Source organism: Girardinichthys multiradiatus, chromosome 3, assembly GCF_021462225.1.
Source record: "Girardinichthys multiradiatus isolate DD_20200921_A chromosome 3, DD_fGirMul_XY1, whole genome shotgun sequence".
NCBI classification, from domain to species: Eukaryota; Metazoa; Chordata; class Actinopteri; order Cyprinodontiformes; family Goodeidae; genus Girardinichthys; species Girardinichthys multiradiatus.
Genome location: NC_061796.1, coordinates 28,240,878 through 28,262,537, shown reverse-complemented (window position 1 = coordinate 28,262,537; position 21,660 = coordinate 28,240,878). Strand labels below are relative to the sequence as shown.

At 39.6% G+C, this 21,660-nt stretch overlaps 1 protein-coding gene across 1 annotated transcript; it reads right to left on the bottom strand.

Annotated features, from left to right (window-relative positions):
- Positions 1-11,729: 11,729 nt before the first annotated feature.
- slc50a1 (solute carrier family 50 member 1) lies at positions 11,730-18,107 on the bottom strand. Its single transcript, XM_047359208.1, has 6 exons — positions 17,895-18,107; positions 17,586-17,663; positions 17,376-17,499; positions 15,886-16,047; positions 12,638-12,757; positions 11,730-12,541 (listed from the first exon to the last, which is right to left on the bottom strand). Exons 1-6 carry the CDS (start codon positions 17,960-17,962, stop codon positions 12,434-12,436), a joined length of 660 nt encoding a protein of 219 aa, XP_047215164.1. The 5' UTR covers positions 17,963-18,107; the 3' UTR covers positions 11,730-12,433.
- Between the last annotated feature and the right edge of the window lie 3,553 nt (positions 18,108-21,660).

Below are 21,660 nucleotides of genomic sequence, written 5' to 3'. Positions count from 1 at the left end.
TCAATAAATTACCTTCCTTGCTCCTACACTAAGATGGCCACACATGCATGTAAGTCATAAATCTTTTTTTCTGAATAATATTCACAATAGATTTCACTATTATTTCCTCTTACTACTGGTGTACATGAAGTTTCTGTCCTCAGTCCTCCCCGGTTCATAATAAACCAAATATTTATATATACTGTATAAAGACACGTAACCCTTTTCTTTTTTCTCATTTTCTGACATTTAGGTCAGTATAAACATAGGATTACCATCATATTTTTGGTAAAGGCCACAATTACTCAAAGATTTGTTTTTACTTTATTCAGAGGGTTACATAAATGTTCCGTAGTACTTGGTAGAATTGCCATTTAAACTGTATGACTTGGGTCGAAACCACTTCCACTAACTTCTTATAATTGTTAGCTGAAACTTGAACCAATTCCTTCTGACAGAATTGGTAAACCACCCTAAACGTCCTCACATAAAACAATGATAAAAGGGAGGTTCTCCTCATTGGTTCAAAGTCAGCTCTTTCCAAGCCAACTACTCCATTAATGTTGACAATTCCAGCATTACCTCCTCCACTCATTTTAAATATCTGGGTGTCTTCCTGAATAGCACACAGTTCAGATAAATATAGTCACCTGGTCTGCTTACTTTCACCTACATAACATAACTCCCCTGCTGCCCTTATCTGTTTATCTTATTGCTCCTTTCCCTCAAGAACTTAACTGGCTTTACTTTACATTCCGTATTCACCTCTAAGCCCATTATTAACCTTTCTCCGCCATACCTGTCTGAACTCACCTGGATCAACAAATCCTTGTGCCCTCTCTGGTGCTTCTCCTACATTCACTTCACTCTTTACCTGACGTCTATGAGGTCAGCTGTCATAGAGCCCATCTTTCAAACTCTCATTGACCAGACATCCATAATACCGCCTCATTAAGCATCTTCATATCACACCACATAATAGTTTCTCTTTTTTGTAATCTTATGTATTTTAGCTTTGTTTTATCTTGTCTTGAATTATTATTATTAAGGACTTTAGATTAGATTTTGGCCTTTCCCATTGCTAGGCAGTGGTACGATCTCTTTTCTAAGAGAGAGTTGTGCCGGTCTGCGTGTAGAGGCACGCCTCCGGATGACCCTTTGAGTACACCAGAAGCTGTTGGAACAGATAAAAGTGCCACTGGGTTCAAATTTAATCTGTTGTTTTGCGCAGTAGCAGGAAACACCTCAAGACACCTGAAACCACAAGGAGAAGGGAGAGATTTGGTAAGGCAGATCTGCTTTACAGTTTGCGAGCATTAAATGAGGCGAGGTGAGCCAGTAGAACTGGTAGTGAAGACAGTTGTTCTAACAGGCTGTCGCTACCCAGACAAAGTGACATAAAGGCATGTTCTACACAGACAGATCACATTATGTAACAACAAAATGATTCACAGTCACGAAAGGTTTTACAGACAGACCAAAGAATTGAGTTCAGGAGCATGCTGAGTGGAATTAGCATGACCAGTAGGGGGAAGCATTGTGTGTGATTTGTGGGCAGGACTAGTTCTGCCTTTAGGAAAAAAAGCAACAGGTGCACCCAGGGTCACCTGGTCTGGTTACAAATCTGTGTTGACAATTTCAAAACCTGCGACTAAGGAGAACCTTTGAGCATCCTTTGAATTCATCTGAGACCATTTCTTTGCTTTTAATGATTTAAAATAAAATATCAAAATTTCCACTTTTTATCTGTTTGTGTTAATCCACTTAAATCCGTATTATTCCAAAATATGATCAGTCAACTTTTTTTATTTGTTTGCTTTATCAACAGCATGATCTACACTTATAGGCACCCATACTAAAAATGTGTTAAAAAACCTTTTCCTTAACTAAAATATGAAACCTTACATTGAAAATGTGTGGAAACATTTAATATGAGTACATTCATTCGATGGGAGAAAATCCCTTAATAAAAAACAAAATCACACGAGCCACACTCAGTACCTCAGTTGGTGAAACTTTGCACAACACTCTTTAGCCAATCGAATGGCAATTAGTCATCTATAACATTTCACAAGATTGGATCATAAGATAAAGGTACAAGGGCTGAGATGGCCATAAATAAGGCTTATTTTGAGTCTGTTGAAGTATTTCTGTCTTGATATGGCCTTGCCTTTTGGGTCATTATGCTGCTGAAAGACCCACGATGACCCCTTCACTCTAACAAGGTTCACATGGCCTTCGGAACAGTAGACATGGGCAAGTTTTGGTAAACTTTCTGGGAGCCAATTTCTGACTTATGAAGATTAATACATGTATCCTTACTGGATTGGTATGTTTTTTTGTCTTTCAAATATTGAAGAGTGGATGAGGGAATTGGGCCTCTGTTTATAGTCCAGAGAATAAGAAAACCAAAAGTAAAAGTCATTAAAAGGTCATAGACGATCAACATAAAAGGTTTTGATTGGTTCAGTGAAATGTGGGGCTGGTGATTTTATTGAAAACAATTATTTATTAACACTGGATTTTTTTTTCTTTCTCAAATAAATGTGCTGAAATTACAGGTTGAATGTTTATAAATTTTCCAAAGGCTGAACTTATTTTAGGGATTTTTACACCTATTTACCAGTGGTTACAGTAACAAAACTCTAAACCAAGTGTCTTTATTCTAATTATGCCTTGAACTTTTGTCTCTGTTGTGCTTTGGTGTTGTTGCATCACTGCTAAAGTACAACTCATGCCAGACCAGACTCCTGCAACAACAACAACAGTGGAAAAAAAATATTAAGCACTGTTTGTGTGTTTGTTTGCACGTGGCTGTTTAACAGGAATTTTATGCAAAGGTAAGATCTGTAAAGGAGTGACTCACGGTAATGATGATGATGATCTCATTAATCAGAATATGACAGTACTAAGATAGAAATTCCCAGCAAGTCTTACAATTTCTGAGAAAGATTTGTTGATCAAAGATACGACCAGTAGATGTGTTTTACAAAAAGGTTATACCTTTTTGTAAAACACATCTACTGGTCGATGTGACTTCTCAGTTTTTAGTCAAGACCTGGAAACAAGGACTAAAAGCCCCCAAACAGCTGTTACTCCTGTCTACACCCAGCACCTCTACAGCTGTAGATCTTTAATTCCTCCAACCCAACCCACACACACACACACACACACACCCTTTACTAACACATAAGTGCCTCTACAAGATCCAACAGGTGTGAACTCTTTACAAAATATGGAAAGTTGGTGGAACTGTTGGACTAAAGGCATCGCTGCCAATGACTCAAAAACCTTCAGACTTACCACCTGGCTTGGTTTCCTTTAAAAACATGTCCAAAACCATCCGTAACACACACACACAGACACACAGGTCCAAGACAAGTGTTTGTCATGGATGGATGCCAAGCAGCAAGGCGAGCTCAGACACGATGAAGCCCCCCCCAGGGTTGCGTAGGTATTTACGTCTTGGTTGTGTGTCATTTTTGGATTGGGGAAAAGATTAACTTGATAAAGTCGTTAAATGTGGGGATGCTGGGTCTACTTTCACATCAATGCTCACTTTTAGGAGTTTTCTCTGCTATGAAGAAAGCAAAATACTAAGATTTCCACATCTTTTTTAACTATAGTCATAACAAAATTTGTTTTGATACATGTGACTCTGCTTTTATTAAACCCACTGTTGTCTAGCCCAGTGTGTGATTCTCACATATGTACGGCTGGTAAAACAGAAGGATACCTGACAGTTGATGTATACCCAAAGTGAAATGTGTACATTCATTCCTGCCAGCAGAGTTTTGCTCCATAGACTCTGTTCTGACAGCTTAATGACTAGCTGTCCACCTATCACTCCACTCGCTGCTTCAGCTGCAAAGGCAAGAGGAGGAGGAGGGCGAAGATGGAAGCAAAACAATCTGGAAGACTGACAGCTCTCAGCGAACCAGAGTCCAACCCTGAAGATACTCCGGAGATTCTGCCTTTTAATCTTTTTCTCCCACTTCGGCAGCAGTTGGTTGTAGAGCAAAGGTCTTGTAGTGGCAGCTGGCAAAAATGAATGAGCTGAAGAGTCAAATTTTGTGATGTGATTGCATGTGTGCAGGGAAGCAAAAGAAAGGTAGCTTTGTTTGCAGCCTGTGATGCATTCAGTTCTTGTGGGGGTCCCGCAATTCACAACCTGCAAACTCAGAGGAGAAAATAATCATTTTATAATCTAAGAGGTTGTTGAAAGCCTTTACTAGAAATACATACAGCATCAACTGCAAAAGAAAACAAGAAGTGCATGCAACTAGATTTACACCAATAATAACATTGAAGGAAGGTTTAACATAAATTTTATTGTGGGACTTTTTTGATGTGTGTTCTGTCAGAGAGAGCAGTCTTATATCAAAGGAGACATAAGGGTTTTCCTGCTTTTACAAGTAAGAAGGAGACATATTTTCTTTTCTCCTTTTAAAATATATCTGCAATGGACCAGTTCTGATTATCACTGCTGGGGATCTCAATGTACAAACCATAAAGGTTACAGTGCCTCTTATTCTGTCATATATCAACCACAAACTTCAATATGTTTTATTTGGATTGTATGTGACAGAGCAACAGAAATTACAGCATAAATGTGACATAATAGAAAAAAATTGTGCATGGTTTCAAAAATGCTTTACAAACTAAAATCTAAAAAAAGTCCTGATTAAAACACAAAATGTAAAAAACATTAAGGGTGTAAATACTTTTTTCAAGGCACTGTAGCTATTATAAATAATAATCAGTGTAAGAACACTATGAATATGGTTCATAAGCTTAAAGCAATGGCTCTCCCACCTTTTATAATCAGCAACACAATATGAAATGCTAAGATCTCCAACATAATATCACACATTTAAAATAACAGTACAACAAAAGATGTTTTTTCTCACAACAAAATTCTGCAGCATCTGCTTCTGCTCTGCCCCAACACCCCAACTGAAGTTTTTGAAACTTTTCTTACTGTTTTGCACTTTTTGTTGGCAAGTCCTACAGAGACTTCAGCGCGACTGCATAAAAAGCCACTATTGTTCCCTCTTCATGGGGCCAGTTTCAGCCTCCACCGTGGTTTTCTTTCAACCACTTGCAGCCAAGACCATAATGTGCTTGACACACCATTTAGGCAGTCTCTGTGCATTAACTTGACATCACAGTAGGCACGTTCCAGCATGAGATTCTGATGGTAGGACCAACTTGAGTTAAAGCAACAGTTTTGTGGTATCATGGCACTAACACAGAAATTTAAAACTAAAATACTAATCATTGCTTTTATTTACCAAAAAAAAAAAACAATTATTCCTACTGCTGCTAAAATATAACATTATTACATCTTTAATAATGTAATCAATAACATTCATTTTAATTTTACTGAACAGAATTTAGAAAAACTTTGTAATAAATGTCAACTAAATGTAGTACGTTTACTGGTAAGCTTCTTTATTGTGCATAATATTAACTTTGTTGACATTCTGCTCTTTTTAAAGAAACATAAATATAACAGGCTGATGTTAGCTGGTTAATTAGTCAGGCTTTCTGCTGACTAGCCAGCCTGCAGCCGGCTGCTTACCAGACATGCCACTCGTAGCCTGACAGCTAAATGGTTTAAAAAACGGTTTTGCAACCAGACATATTGTCGCGTTCTCTAGGATCAGATCAAAAGGGCTTTAAACCAAAGAACAGCATGAGGTAAGATTTTAGCAGTTCTGAAACTATAACCTTGATATAATTACAGCATAACCGACCCATTTCCTCTTCACATTTCAGCTTATTAAGGCTATTAAGCTTGGTATTTGACTTTTAAATAGCCGTATCAATAATTTCTTCTGAGTAACACCAAAGGAAACTATTAGTATTACACAGTGTTTCAGTCACATTACATGAGCAACGTACACGTACCACAATTTGAGAACCATAGGTACGGAGGGTAGAACGCAGAAGAAAAAAACAAACTGAAACAGAGAAAACGGACAAACACAGTGAAGTGTACAATGACTACATTATGGAACAGCTAATACTGGTTAATCCTGTAATTCCAAACCTTAAATTTTTCATACAAGTATGTCTGAGTCCTCTGCCTCTTTCATGAAGTTACTTCGTAAAGTTACTTTACTCAAAAACCTGCTATGCAGGTTTCTATAAAAAGAAATGTTGATAGTACAAAATGTTTCTTTTACTCATGACAGTGACATACCGGCTAAATGTATCAAGAATGATACTAAATGAATTGAGAAGATCAGGTACTGTTTCAAAATGCATATTATGCCTTCAACAAACTGTTAAACTTAAAAAAAAAAAATTAATTTAAATTTCTTTTTTCTATGAATTATATAGAACATTTCTTGCATCAGACGTTAAAGTGCAAACTGCAAAATAGAAAAATACTGTAATAAAACTAATAATTTAGCTAAATGTTACACTTTATAAAACCATATAAAACTAAAATGGCAACAATAACACACAAAAAGTAAAAATTAACAGAAACCAAAACATTTAATAAAAAAAGCACAATGTCATGAAACTTTTTAGATAACATCAAAACAAAGAAGAAACGGCACCAAACTTTAAAGATTCAGAAATCACAATTACACAAAACACAAAACAGTATTTAAACACATCAAAGTGTTTCATGAAGGCCATCAACACAAGGCGCAATAAAAGGATCTTATGAAGCATTTTGCAAACAGAAAGTACAACAGAACAAAAGTTTGTTATGAGACTTTACAACAAAATAGTAGAAAAAAGATCTAAATGTTATATTTAAGATTTATTTCCAAATCTTAAAAAGTTGCTGTTTTTTTTTTAGCAAATTTCATGTTGCTTTTTTTTTTTTTTTGTGTTTTAAAAGAGATGCGACAAGGGAAGAAGTGGAACAATAACTAAACATGGGAACGACAAACAAGTTAAGGGTCGAGGATGACAGGGGCTGCAGGGGAGGGTCTACAGGAAAACTGAGGGAAGCACATTCCTTTTTATCCTCTGTTCACTTGAAAACAGCAGCTGGGACAGGTGTGCTTTTACTGATGTGCACAAGCCGCAAACTGCTTCCCTGTGAGCCTTCTGTGAACGTGTGTGTCTTATATGCTGCGTTTGCACACTGTCTGGAGGCAGACTGCATGTTAGCTGAGGCTTTGCTATGTGTAATTACAGTGGAAACAAAACCCATGGATCAGAGTTTGCCCATAAGGATATAAATAGGCATGTGAATGCACCCTTGGTGTCAGTGAGGGGAACCTGTGGGAGTTTCTCTCAGGGACAACCTACTGTATGGATAAAGTTTGTGTGACACATTTTAAAGGGATCTGTGCAGTAAGCTGATGTATGGGTGTGCCTGTGTGTGTGTGTGTGTGTGTGTTGTTTAAGGGGCATCAGGAAACAGAGGGATCCTGTTTGGGAGTTACTCATTGTTCAACTGCTTGTCCCACCACATACACACACACACACGCACTCACGCACTCACATCTGGTGTCACAGACTGGTTGTGGACCAAAGACGTGCAGCGTGAAGACTGTAGTTTGATTTCCTGTCCAACACTCAGCACGCTGTCTCTTCACAACAAAGCCAGGGTGTCTGATGAGGGGTGTGTCTGAGCAGTCTTTCTGACTCCGTGGCATTGTCCCCCTGACATCAGTGATCTTTATCTCCTTACACGAGAGAAAGAAGAACAATCAACACTCCTTTATCTTCTCCGGGGCTCATCATTTACTGATTTTATGCAGCTACACCCCCTTTCCTTTTCCTCCTAAATGACTAATTTCTGCTCGCTTAAGTCTCAGCCCTGACTCACCCATCTGCACCATCATTTCCCACCTTATTGTCCCCCCTGCTTTAAGTGTTTCTAAATTTATTTTTCCAAGCAAGTCAGCTTGGCTTGAATTTGGAAAAGAAAATGCTGTATTAGAAGAAGCGCATTAAATGTTTACTTTATAATTGATATTTAAAAAACTCTTTTAGCTATGAGATTTGATATTTAATGTTTGCTCATTAAAGGTACATTTGTTGTTTAAATGACTCTAAAAGATATAACAAATCCTGAGAAAGTAACAATTCAAAGGTGATACTATGCACTCTAACAGTGTTAGACTGGTCCGCAGCATAACAGATACTCCACTGTGCCTTACTGTGGAAGTAGGGTGTTTTGCCACAAAGTTTGTTCCACTTCAAGCGTTTGTTGCTGAAAAGCTACATCGTGTTCTCATCTTAACAAAGCAAACATTCAAGTTAAAGTCACTCCTCCACATGTTTACATTTGGGATGGTCAGATAAAAAAGGCTTTTTCTTTACATGGATCCCAGAAAAACATTCTTATGTAGATGGCATCTAAGGTCACGTTCACACAGCAGGCAAATGCGGCCCAAATCCGTTTTTTGCCCAGTCTGAATGATCCAATTCCAATTTTTTCTCCTCTGAATTGCATCACTTCTATATGTGGAACTAAATCAGATACTTCTGTGAACAGTGTGCCGCTGTGTGACGTCAGTACTCTCTTTTTGTGCGTGTGGGTTGCTTTGGGGTCGTGAACCATTCAGACTGAAGTCTGATGGTGGTCGCAGTTCAATAGCAGTGTGAACCACCATGCAAAAGAAATAAATAAATCGATATTGAGCATCAAGACCTGCTGTGTGAACACAGCCACATTGTTGCTATGGAGACACAGTGACTCCAAGATGCAACCATTTGTAGCAGTTCTCTAATAGTGTTTAGAGGTTTAGTTTTTCCTCTGACTGTGTGTAGTAGAAAACATGGATCCTAATCCAGTCTAATAATCCAGTTCCTCTTAAACTGCAGCTGAAGAGCACAGCCCTCAGTCCTGCGCTCTGGGGAAACCTGCAGCTCAGTGGGGGAAAAACACACCACACCCACAACACTACCCAGATCCCTGGAAAGTAGAGTAATTAAATGTTGACATATCCTAAATATTTCAGTCTAAGATCTGTAAGATGAGCTGCAACATAGCATAGTTAGCCAAAATGTAGCAACAATTCTAAAAACTAAGCAGACTGAAAGATTCAATAGTAGTGAAAACTTAATCTGTTTACTGTCAGGGGGTCATTGTCAGACATTTTTGTAAACCTCTGTCCCACTTGTCTTGCCAACATTGCATCAGTTAATTCATGTTTGCAGACATTTATTCACGCATAGTTTTCTCAAGGTCCTGTACCATATTTCAATGAAAGCAGCTCACAGCTGGCTGAATAACTGCATGGTGCTATTGTCTCATGGCTGCAAGACAAACACAAACCATTAATCCTCCACCACTGTGCTTGATCATTTATGTGAGATGCTTGTCTGATTATTATGTCCAAAACATTTCCAGTGTGGTTTAATTTATCCAAGGCACATTGTTTTTCGGATGTCTTGTTATTCTTTCAGTGGCAACGGCTCAATCAAGTCATGTTCTGTCAAGTTCTTCCTATAGAGAACAGGTTTTCAAACCAATCAAACGAGCCAAACTTGTTCAGTCTCTTTGTTAGCTCCATTGTCATAAACTCTCACTGACAGCAAATGATGCGGTTTTACACCTAACAGTGCGACCTCTGAGATCATCTCCTGTTTTGATTAGGTTTCTGCTTGCGAATGCTCATTTCTCTAACTCCAGTTTGATGGGATTTGAAATAACTGTTACCTTTTCCAGATTGACTGACATTAACAGGTGCATCTCTGGATCACTCTAATGTTTTTCTTCCTTCTTGTTGAATTAGAACACACCTGGACGCTTCAGACAAGCAAATTGTCAAAACATTTGCTTTCATGGATGTGTTCATGCTTGCCGAGGAGTGCTTTTGATCGGCAGCACATGGCCGCTATTCACCAGCTTCACTCCTTTTGAAGCAGTAAGTGTTTTCACATGGTAGGTTTTCACACAAGGATGATGCATTTAGGTTTTTCTTGTTGCAAAAATAATCTATCACTAGTTATAATTTAAAAATCATCTTAGGGCGGTATATAATCTTAAGCCCTGATGATCATACAGTCAAACATGTACAACAAATGATTATAATTAAAATATATGAAATTAAACTAAAAACTGATAATAAATATTTTAAGTATTTGCTTATTTCAAAATGTAAAAGTTGTTAAATAGTATTTTTAAAAGTTCAGTGTGGAAATAAAAACTTTAGAAGCCCACTAACTGTAAAAAAAAAATGTAGGAACATCTGCTGTAAGGAAGACGTAAATATAAATTCTGAGCTTAATAAAAAAGTAAAAAAGAATAACTTATAACCCTGCACCAAGCAAGCTGCAAAAGATTTTATGCAGCCTTTGATTTATTTCCTTTTTAAAAAGAAAAATTTGTATATACTTTAAAGGCATTTTCTAGAAAAAAGTCATCCTTAGGGTGCAGTGTACTTTGAGGGGATGAATCTCCTTAAAGGCCCCTGGTGCTGCTCAATATTAACAATTTGTGATGCATAGATAAGTGATAATGACCATTATTTGTTTAAAGCTACATATCCTTGTACACCATTTTAAAATGGGAGTGTTAATAATAAGTCTTTGAGCATGCATAAATGGAAGTCAAGAGGCAATGGAGATGAATAAAACGACCCAAAACTAAATATCTCAGTGGAGTTCTTTATTATCCCAGGCTTTACTGTTTTCCACCTGTTTCATTTCGTTTAACTGTAGTTCATTTCTCCTCTACCTCCAGTTTTCTCTCAGATTACACATAACACTCAGTTCCAGCAAGGTTGTGCAATCTGTGTGTGTTTTCTGTCTGGGGCTGGCTCTTTGAGCTCAGGAAGAGAGGCCAGCGTAACGCTCATACACACACACTCACACGGGATGAGAACCTCTAGCGTGGCCTTTCCCACCGCTGCCCTCTCTGTATCAACACACTCCTACAAACAAGCCACCCTGCACTGCTGCACAATCAAAGGGCCTTTGTCTCCATTGTACAACCGCTGCAATAACACACATACTTATCTCCACACGTGCATGAACCCTCATTACTGCAACCAAAACAAAAATGACCAAAGCAAAGCACAAATCTTCTTAATTAAAAAGGTCAAGTGCAACTTTCTTATTAGGTTGACTGTTTCTACTATAACATCCTTTAAAAGTAATCAGCCATATACATAGTGTCTTGCAAAAGTATTCATACACTATAAACGTCTTCTAAATTTGTCAAATTACTGCTAAATTAATTGGATTTGGATTATTTGTGATAAACCAAAAGAAAGGAGCAAATTACTGTGAAGCTGATGGAAAACAAGTCATGGTTTGCTCATTTATTTGACAATATGGTGAGCATTTCTATTTGGCCACCAGAAATCAGTACTGCGTAAAGCCACTATTGAATGAAATTTGGTCTGCAAGCCTTTAAGGGGATTACTCTACCAACCTCCCTGCCCCTGCTAAAGGACGGCCTCCCCACAGTATGTGTTTAGTTTATCACCAAAATAGCATTACATATAGGCGGAAAGTCTCAACCATTGGGTCATCTGATAAGATCATTCTTTTCCACACATTTGCTGTGTCTCTACATGATTTCTTCTTGTCACTCTTGTTTAGTAGAGTGTGCCACTAACAGTGGTCCTGTTAACAGATTCTCCCACCTGAGCTGTGGATCTCTGCAACTCCTTCAAAGTCACCATGGACCACTTGGCTCCTTCTCCGATTACTGCTCTCCCTGCCCAGCCTGTCGGTTTACGTGGATGGGGATTGTCTGGGTATGTCTGCAGGCGTCATAAGATCTCATAAAAGAAAAACTAAACAAAAACATTCAAATTCTGTTTTTTTTGTGTCAGAAATTTTATTAAATCCCCAAAATAAATTATAAAAATAGACCAAAAAAGTAAGTAAACTATTTGGCCTTAAAAATTAGCCTAATAAGCACTTCCTGTATATATAAAAAAGGTTCAGGTCCAAATATTTAGAAAAGGATCGTGGACAAATATCATCGCCACAGTTGGACATATAAACATGGTTACATTTAAGGCACAAATACAAAGTCTGAAGAGACATGAACTCAACTCTACAAGCTGTGCAGAAAAATGTGAAACAATGTACTCCTTAATATTCCATAACTATGTATGCATGCACATATGCAGCTGTGAATGCATGTATATATGTATATAAAATAGCAGTCAAGAAGGTAGAAATCCTTCAAAATCTTACATCTTTGGCTCAAATGGAATGATGCTGATTTCAGTTTATCAGACTGTTTCTCAACATGACAAAAGTTCAGTTACTGTCTGGAACACCTAAAGGCACAGTAAGAGCTTAAAAACAGAGACAAAGGTCCCTTTTCACACACATTGCTGCAGGAAAATAACTGCTTAACCCCATGTAAAACATAGATATTATTTATGTTATCAGTCCATGTGCAAGTCTCCCTCTCTTCCGTCAGGATGGAAAAGCTCCACAAACTGACAGGTTTGTGCAGCATTGACAGTTTTGAATTGTCTTTCCGCTTTTACTTGCACATATTTTCACCTCATACATGCAAAGGCTTATAGGAGGGCAAACTTTGACTAGTGGAGGCAAATTTCCAGAACAGGTAAAATCTGATCAGGCTGGTGAAGATTCCTGGCGTGTTTGGAACCTGGAACCAACAAAGACAACGTGAAGGAAAAACATGAAGCAACATCACTGTTATTTTTGGTCAGAAATTACTCTGTGGATATTTTCAGAGTTTTACCGTAATATAATAGTCGTTCAGCTGCAGGCCATAAAGAACCCAGGCAGTTGAAGTGAAGAAGGTGGCAACAGTCAGAGGGAAAGACAAGACCTGCACGTTACCACTGCGAATTATTGCTACCTGGAAGCAAGAGTAGAAAACAGAGACAAAATTCTGTGAAACATCTTTTAAACAATTTTATGTAAACTGACAGAGAAATACCACTACGTCTGTAGCTCTTTTCTAGAACCACCATGTTGATATCTTTATTTTAAAGCTGTTACGTTCTAATCCAAAGGCACTGCTGATTGGTTAAAGGGTGTAATTCAATTATGGCGTCTGTTTAGATATTTACATTTCCAAAATTACAGATGAAAGAAAAAAGTTATAGAAAGGTGCTTCGAAGTTGGAATTCTGAGTGTGAAAGTCAAACAAGCACCAACCTCAAAATCCAACATGGCCCCCTTGCTTTAAAAACATACCTCTAGCATCAGTTAAAAATAGTTAATTAGCAATTTTGAGGCACCAGTTGCCTTTATTTGCAGTATTCAGACAGAACATGGGCAGAGAAAGAAGGGGGGGAACGACATGCAGCAAAGGTCTCAAGGTTGGGAATCGAAGGACTGCCAACCATTTGCCTTAGGGACCAACAACCTTTGTATACGCGTCCCCTGCTCTACCTCTATGGCATGAACTGCGCAGTTTATTGGCACTTCTAACTATCAATCTATTTTCTTTACCTGCTTCTTCCATAGTGGGTCGTGGGGGAGCTGGTACATATCTCCAGCGGTCTATAGGCGAGAGGCAGGGTACACCCTGGACAGGTCGCCAGTCCATCACAGGGCAGTACACAAGACAAACAATCATGCACACACCCATTCACACCTAAGGGTAATTTAGAGAGACCAGTTACCCTAACAGTCATGTTTTTCGACTGTGGGAGGAAGCCGGAATACCCAGTGAGAACCCACGCATGCAGTGGGGAGAACATGCAAACACCACGCAGAAAGACTCCTGGCCGGGAATCGAACCCAGGACCTTCTTGCTGCTAGGCAACAGTGCTACCAACTGTCCTACAGTGCAGCCCATCCCTTCTAACTATTTGCATCAAATTTAATCTTACACACAGTATTATAAAACTTCCTTTTGCAATAATGTTGCTACAAAAAGTGTTGAACACAGTGAAATACATTGTTTCTAGCTTGCAACAGCAATAGTAGTTAGGATGACAAACTGTTTTTGTTCACATTTTACAATGTCAAGGCTTTCTTTGTAAAAAAATACTTTAAACTGTACGAGGTTTTGGTAACTTTATTTTACTATATTTTCAGAATATAGTAAATATAGCATGACACTATGCAAGAAATGCACGGTATCAGTATTATTAGAGTAGAGCATCAGGAAAAAACAGAACGTAACCAAGTAGACGAAGCACAAAAACAGAGGACACACACCACAACAGGAAGACAGATGAAGGAATGAAAGGCAGGAAACTGACTGGGGGTCATTTTAGAGCTCAGAGGCTGATGGATGGAATGAGACAAACAGGATGGAGTACAGAACCACAAGATGATATGAAGTGACAAAAGGAAAAGGAAAGAGAGCAGGAGATTTCTTCCTTCAATTTTGCAGATGCAGAAAGGAGCTGATCTGATTTAAGGATATGAACTTAGCTGAGCTGATGCTGCCTGGTGCTCATTAACAAACTGAACAATTGCTTTAGACAAAATATGACCGACTTATCGAGTTGAATTTCTTTAACAAAAACCTAATTTTCAGGCTGCATCTGAATTGCTTTAAAGTGTATCTTTACCATGGCATGTCAGTGATGCAGGGGTAAAACTAGCAACACATATCAGAGGCTTCAGTCCTCGAAGAAATCTGTTACAAGTTCAATTCCCAGCCCCGGTGACCTTTGCTGCATGTCTTCCCTCTCTATCCTCACCTTTCCTGTTAGCTTACTGTCGAAAAACGTAGAAAGGCCACTAGTGCCGCAAAAACATAAAAAAAGTGTATATATATTTAGAATCACCTCATCGATCAAATCAGCTGTAATTTAACAGCCTTTGAGTATTTGTTTGATATAAAAGTTGCAACAGATATTAAAATTAAAAGATTGCTCATTCCTACTGTTTTGCACCCTTACAGATTTCTTCAATTTTGGTTTCCTGTCACAATTAAATGTTTTACATCTTCAAGCTAATTTAAAACAGACACAACCAAGCTAACCCCCCCCAAAAACAACCAAAAAAACCCCAAAAGAAACCATGCAAATGATTATTTCATCTCTTCAGAGGAGGTGCTGCATCTGCATCTGTTGACCTGTAGAGGGGTAAGTCGACTTTACAGGTTGAGGAAACGATGCAGTTATGATGTATGGTCTGTGTTACCAGCCAGCAGCAGGATTTACAACAATAGACGAGACTGAAGTTCATTTCCCACAAGAAGAGTAAGAGGGTGAGATACACAATTTAAATTTGAAGCATGTCTCGGCCAACAACAGGATCGCTATACTGAGTTGGTCCACCTTTATTGTTTTAAGAAGAATGGTACGGGAGAGCCTTCTGACACAGCTTTCATGCGTGGTGTTTACGTCCATGCTCATTATTGTGCTATGCAAACCATGCACAGCAAAAGAGCTTGTGATAAAGAAAGAAACAATAACCAAAAAAAAACAAACAATTGAATAGAATAGAATAACTGTAGAGATGCTGCTGCGCAGCCTGCTGAGTGTGTTGCTGAAATAAAATCACAGGCAGATCAAGAATAGCGTTTAGTCATAAACTCTCAGGAACATTTTAAAATGCCTCAGCTGGGAGGCTTTTTATAATACAGGGGATTGGATCAGGACATTCATAGATGCAATCTGGAACAAATGAAATAAGACTTTTTCCAAGTATGAAAATCTAATTTTAACTGCTTCATCTTTGTCAGATTAAAGATTTTAACTTGATTATGTCCATAGCAATAAATCTGTTTTTGTGAGGCCTACCATCAGGAGATCTATATAAAAAAAAAAACATACTTATTTTACTAATAATGAATTTAATAATAGTAATAATAATTTTGAACCTAATAAAAGGGAAAAGCTGAGACTGACCTCGCTCTGAAATACACAAATGCTTCTAAAATATGACTTAAACTGGCTGTACAGGATCCCATCACATTTATATTATTGTTTTCTGAAATTTAAAGGGATTTTAGACGAAGACAACAGATGACTAAAGAAGAAATGCCTGAGTATTGTGAGAGCATGTAATGTGCCGTACCAGGTCTGCGAGAGGAGACAGGTACATGCTGACGGTGACCACGCTGCAGGTGAGACCGAGCTGATGGAGTCGAGCGTCTCCCTCTGTTAGAAAGGTAGTGAAGTATAACCATCCACAGATCAACACTGCTGCTGCAGCCAGAGTCTGGAGCGTCACTAGCCGCTGGAACAAACACAAAGTGGGAATAACAATAGTCATGTAAAAAAAAAATGCTAGGTACATCTCAATAAATAAGAATACCAATAAAATGTCTCTATATTTAAGTAATTCAACACAAAAAGTGAAGCTCTTGTATAGATCTTATACACACAGAGTCATGCTTTCTCCTAAAATGTGAATAATAATATTATTAATAACGGTATTTAAGAGCAAGAACAAATTACTTTTAATACAGAAATGTTGGCATATACTGTTCAGTTTATGCACTCATTATTTGGGCAGGGCTCCTTTTCCATGAATAAATGTATCAATGCAGGGTGACAATGAGCCAGAGTTATGGAAGCCTTTAGCTCATCTGTATTGTTGGGTATGGTTTCTCTCATCTTCCAGTTGACAACATCTCATAGATTCTCTGTGGGGCTTGGGTCAGAGAAGTTTGTTACAAAGCCCAGTGATTCCATGGTCATTAAAGCAGGTACTGCATAATCAGCATCTCCAACAAACGTGTCAACAGACGAAAGCATGAAGTGAGCTAAATCTTACTGGTAGATGGCTGTGCTGACCTTGGACTTGATAAAACATAGCGGACAAACACCAGAAGAAGACATGGCTCCCCTTAAGTTCAACCCCCTTGAAATCTGCCTCTCCACTTTTACTTTAGGCTCTGGGACCGTGCTTTCCAAATCAGACGCAAAGCATACATTCATCTGGAAAATTGAGTTTGTGAAGTGCCTTGAGACGACATGTAACGTGGATTGGCGCTATATAAATAAAACAGAATTTAATTGAAAAGGACCAAGCTCTCACAAACTCATGAATTGGGTTTGCTTCACAATCCTCTCAAGGTTGCAGTTATCTCTGTTTCTTGTGGGCCTTTTTAAGCAACACTTTTTCCTTCCAATTAACTTTCCAGCAATATGCAATATGCCCGGTGGACTGCCAGCTTCTTCAGGAATGACCTTTTGCTGCTTACCCGACATGCGGAGTGTGTCTTCTGCACAGCTATCAAGTCAGAAGTCTTCCCCACGATTGTGAAGGTCATAACATTTCTGTATTAAAACTATAATATAAGTGATCTTTTGTTATTTTTAAATTTTCCAAGAAGCTGAATTTTTAGTTTTCAATAATTGTAGGCCATAATAATCAAAATCAAGAAATAAATAAATGCATACAATATGCAATTCTCTGCATCATGAATATATATGAGTTGGTTTTTCAGTATTTGACCGGCCAATCAAACATAAAATAGCGGATTCTCATCTCTGGTCGACTGATAGGCACATCTAGTAGGTGACCTGCAAAGTTTCACTTGACACCACGTTTTGTTTTACCTTCTGTTTAGTGTAGAGGAAGTACATGACAATGTAGAGGATTTGAAGGAGAGCTCCGATGACGTTCACCACGATAATGGTGTGATCCATCTTCAGGGTGCCATAAAACAGCCAGCCCAAGTTACTATGGAAACAGGAGCAGCGTTAGATGTGCTGAACTGGGCTTACCTGTGCAGATGATGGAGGAAGGCTTAAAAACACCAATGTTACTTCAGACATGTTGTGAGGAAGGGCAGAAACTGGATGTTATCTGCACTTTTGGATTCCCGCATCTTCCTCAGGTCGGTCCTAGGAGCACAAATATAAATCAAAACCATGAGAAAGACATAGACACACCCCTCTGTGGTGGATTTCTTTGTAAAAAATAAAAAAGGAGAAAAGACTTTAAAGTGTTTATTGATCTTAATCCAGAACAACAGGTATAACTAGCTTTGATGAAGCTAATGCGTTTTTTAAATCAATTTCACAACTTCCACCAGGAAATAAATAACCTGGGTGACATCACTGACGAAAACTTACAGTCCTGTCGAGAACATCCCGACTGTGAACACGATGCAGGCCCATGACAGAAGCGGAGTCAAATCCATAAAGCAGAGATCAAATATCTGCTGCACCTGACACCTGTGTGCTCAACGCTCTTCCAATGTTTTCAACCAAAAACGGTCAAACTACAGGGAAACAAACGGCTGCAGACCCGTACCAGGATGCTCAAACTCTATTTCCGTATTTGTAATCACTATGCTCGGTGTTTCTGTCGTCTGATTGGCTGTGCGACTAAGCAGGAAGACCGGGACTGACCAATGGGATACTGAGACGACAGAAAACGTCACGCCGCTGAAAACTAAAGGTCCTTCTCGAGCAGCAGATGACTGTCAGACGCGATCAATACTACAAATAAGAGGAGTTAAACTTTTAATTCAACAGTAAATAACAGATAATAACTGGAGAATCCCTACACTTTATTACACAAAATCCTAAATGAAACAACTGATCAATATGAGCACTTTTTTTTTGATTTTTATACCAAGTAGATACAGTTTCATATCAGAATGTCTGTTTATACGTTTTTATTTCAAAGTCAACTTTAATCAGTGGTTCCCAAACTTGAAAACATCTGATATCCAACTTATGGGAACTGTCCCCAAACAAAGGTGCGGCTTCAGAAAATTCTGAAAGGGGCGAACAGGTGGAGCCCACTGCTCATATTGGAGAGGCAGATACTCAGAACAAATATACAATTAAAAAAAAAAATAATAATAAAGTAAATAAATAACTACTGTAACTAGTTCAAGCAAGTTTTTCCTGTCTTGGATTTATATTTAATTAAAATACTATTTATTCAACACTCAATTAAACATATATATATGTATGTATATAAACATACATATATATATATCGAACTGTTTGTGCAGACACATGCACATTTGTGGCCTGCTGGAGGTCATTTTGCAGGGCTCTGGCAGTGCTCCTCCTGTTCCTCCTTGCACAAAGGTGGAGGTAGCAGTCCTGCTGCTGGGTTGTTGCCCTCCTACGGCCTCCTCCACGTGTCCTGGTGTACTGGCCTGTCTCCTGGTAGCGCCTCCAGGCTCTGGACACTACGCTGACAGACACAGCAAACCTTCTTGCCACAGCTTGCATTGATGTGCCATCCTGGATGAGATATGTATGTATATATATAATATATATATATATATACATATATATATAGTCAGTAATTCATTTTCTACCGCTTATTCCATAGTGGGTCGCGGGGGATCTGGTGCCTATCTCCAGCAGTCTATGGGCGAGAGGCAGGGTACACCCCGGACAGGTCGCCAGTCCATCGCAGGGCAACACACAAACAACCACACACACTCATTCATACACCTAAGGGCAATTTAGAGAGACCAATTAACCTAACAGGCATGTCTTTGGACTGTGGGAGGAAGCTGGAGTACCCGGTGAGAACCCACACATGCACGGGGAGAACTTACAAGAAGGAACTGAACCCAGGACCTTCTTGCTGCAAGGCAACAGTGCTATCAACTGCGCCACCGTGCAGCCCCTATATATATATAGGGGCTGCACGGTATATATATATATATATATACGGTGGGTTGGTCAATGAAACTGAAACACCTGGTTAACCACAATAATTTATTAGTATGATGTAGGGCCTCCTTTTGCAGCCAATACAGCGTCAATTCGTCTTGGGAATGACATATACAAGTCCTGCACAGTGGTCAGAGGGATTTTAAGCCATTCTTCTTGCAGGATAGTGACCAGGTCACTAGGTGATACTGGTGGAGGAAAACGTTTCCTGACTTGCTCCTCCAAAACACCCCAAAGTGGCTCAATAATATTTAGATCTGGTGACTGTGCAGGCCATGGGAGATGTTCAACTTCACTTTCATGTTCATCAAACCAATCTTTCACCAGTCTTGCTGTGTGTATTGGTGCATTGTCATCCTGATACACGGCACCGCCTTCAGAGAACAATACATGTTTCACAATGTCCACAGCCCAAGATTTGCGCTCCCTGCACCATTGAAACCGATGTTTGGCATTGGCATGAGTGACCAAAGGTTTGGCTATAGCAGCCCGGCCGTGTATATTGACCCTGTGGAGCTCCTGACGGACAGTTCTGGTGGAAACAGGAGAGTTGAGGTGCACATTTAATTCTGCTGTGATTTGGGCAGCCGTGGTTTTAAGTTTTTTGGATACAATCCAGGTTAGCACCCAAACATCCCTTTCAGACAGCTTCCTCTTGCGTCCACAGTTAATCCTGTTGGATGTGGTTCGTCCTTCTTGGTGGTATGCTGACATTAACCTGGATACCGTGGCTCTTGATACATCACAAAGACTTGCTGTCTTGGTCACAGATGCGCCAGCAAGACGTGCACCAACAATTTGTCCTTTTTTGAACTCTGGTATGTCACCCATAATGTTGTGTGCATTTCAATATTTTGAGCAAAACTGTGCTCTTACCCTGCTAATTGAACCTTCACACTCTGCTCTTACTGGTGCAATGTGCAATCAATGAAGACTGGCTACCAGGCTGGTCCAATTTAGCCATAAAACCTCCCACACTAAAATGACAGGTGTTTCAGTTTCATTGTCCAACCCCTGTATATTTATATATATACACATGCACTCAAATAACACATCCTAGATCTGAATGAATGAAATATTCTCATTGAATACTTTGTTCTGTACAAAGTTGAATGTGCTGACAACAAAATCACACAAAAATCATCAATGGAAATCAAATTTATTAACCAATGGAGGCCTGGATTTGGAGTCACACACAAAATTAAAGTGGAAAAACACACTACAGGCTCCAACTTTGATGTAATGTCCTTAAAACATTTCAAAATGAGGCTCAGTATTGTGTGTGGCCTCCACGTGCCTGTATGACCTCCGTACAACGCCTGGGCATGCTCCTGATGAGACGGCAGATGGTCTCCTGAGGGATCTCCTCCCAGACCTGGACTAAAGCATCCGCCAACTCCTGGACAGTCTGTGATGCAACGTGACGTTGGTGGATGGAGCGAGACATGATGTCCCAGATGTGCTCAATCGGATTCAGGTCTGGGGAACGGGCGGGCCAGTCCATAGCTTCAATGTCTTCATCTTGCAGGAACTGCTGACACACTCCAGCCACATGAGGTCTAGCATTGTCCTGCATTAGGAGGAACCCAGGGCCAACCGCACCAGCATATGTTCTCACAAGGGGTCTGAGGATCTCATCTCGGTGCCTAATGGCAGTCAGGCTACCTCTGGCAAGCACATGGAGGGCCATGCAGCCCTCCAAAGAAATGCCACCCCACACCATTACTGACCCACTGCCAAACCATGTCATGCTGAAGGATGTTGCAGGCAGCAGATCGCTCTCCACGGTGTCTCCAGACTCTGTCACGTCTGTCACATGTGCTCAGTGTGAACCTGCTTTCATCTGTGAAGAGCACAGGGCGCCAGTGGTGAATTTGCCAATCCTGGTGTTCTCTGGCAAATACCAAGCGTCCTGCATGGTGTTGGGCTGTGAGCTCAACCCCCGTTTGTGGACGTCAGGCCCTCATACCATCCTCATGAAGTCGGTTTCTAACCGTTTGTGCAGACACATGCACATTTGTGGCCGGCTGGAGGTCATTTTGCAGGGCTCTGGCAGCGCTCCTCCTGTTCCTCCTTGCACAAAGGTGGAGGTAGCGGTCCTGCTGCTGGGTTGTTGCCCTCCTACGGCCTCCTCCATGTCTCCTGGTGTATTGGCCTGTCTCCTGGTAGCGCCTCCAGGCTCTGGACACTACGC

Excerpts from the sequence above, each read along its gene's own strand:
- slc50a1 (XM_047359208.1), bottom strand. The coding sequence starts at position 17,962 with ATGGATTTGACTCCGCTTCTGTCATGGGCCTGCATCGTGTTCACAGTC. Across the intron at positions 12,758-15,885 it reads TGTCTCCTCTCGCAGACCTG|GTAGCAATAATTCGCAGTGG; the intron begins GTACGGCACATT and ends TCTTGCTTCCAG. Across the intron at positions 12,542-12,637 it reads TGAACGACTATTATATTACG|GTTCCAAACACGCCAGGAAT; the intron begins GTAAAACTCTGA and ends TGTTGGTTCCAG.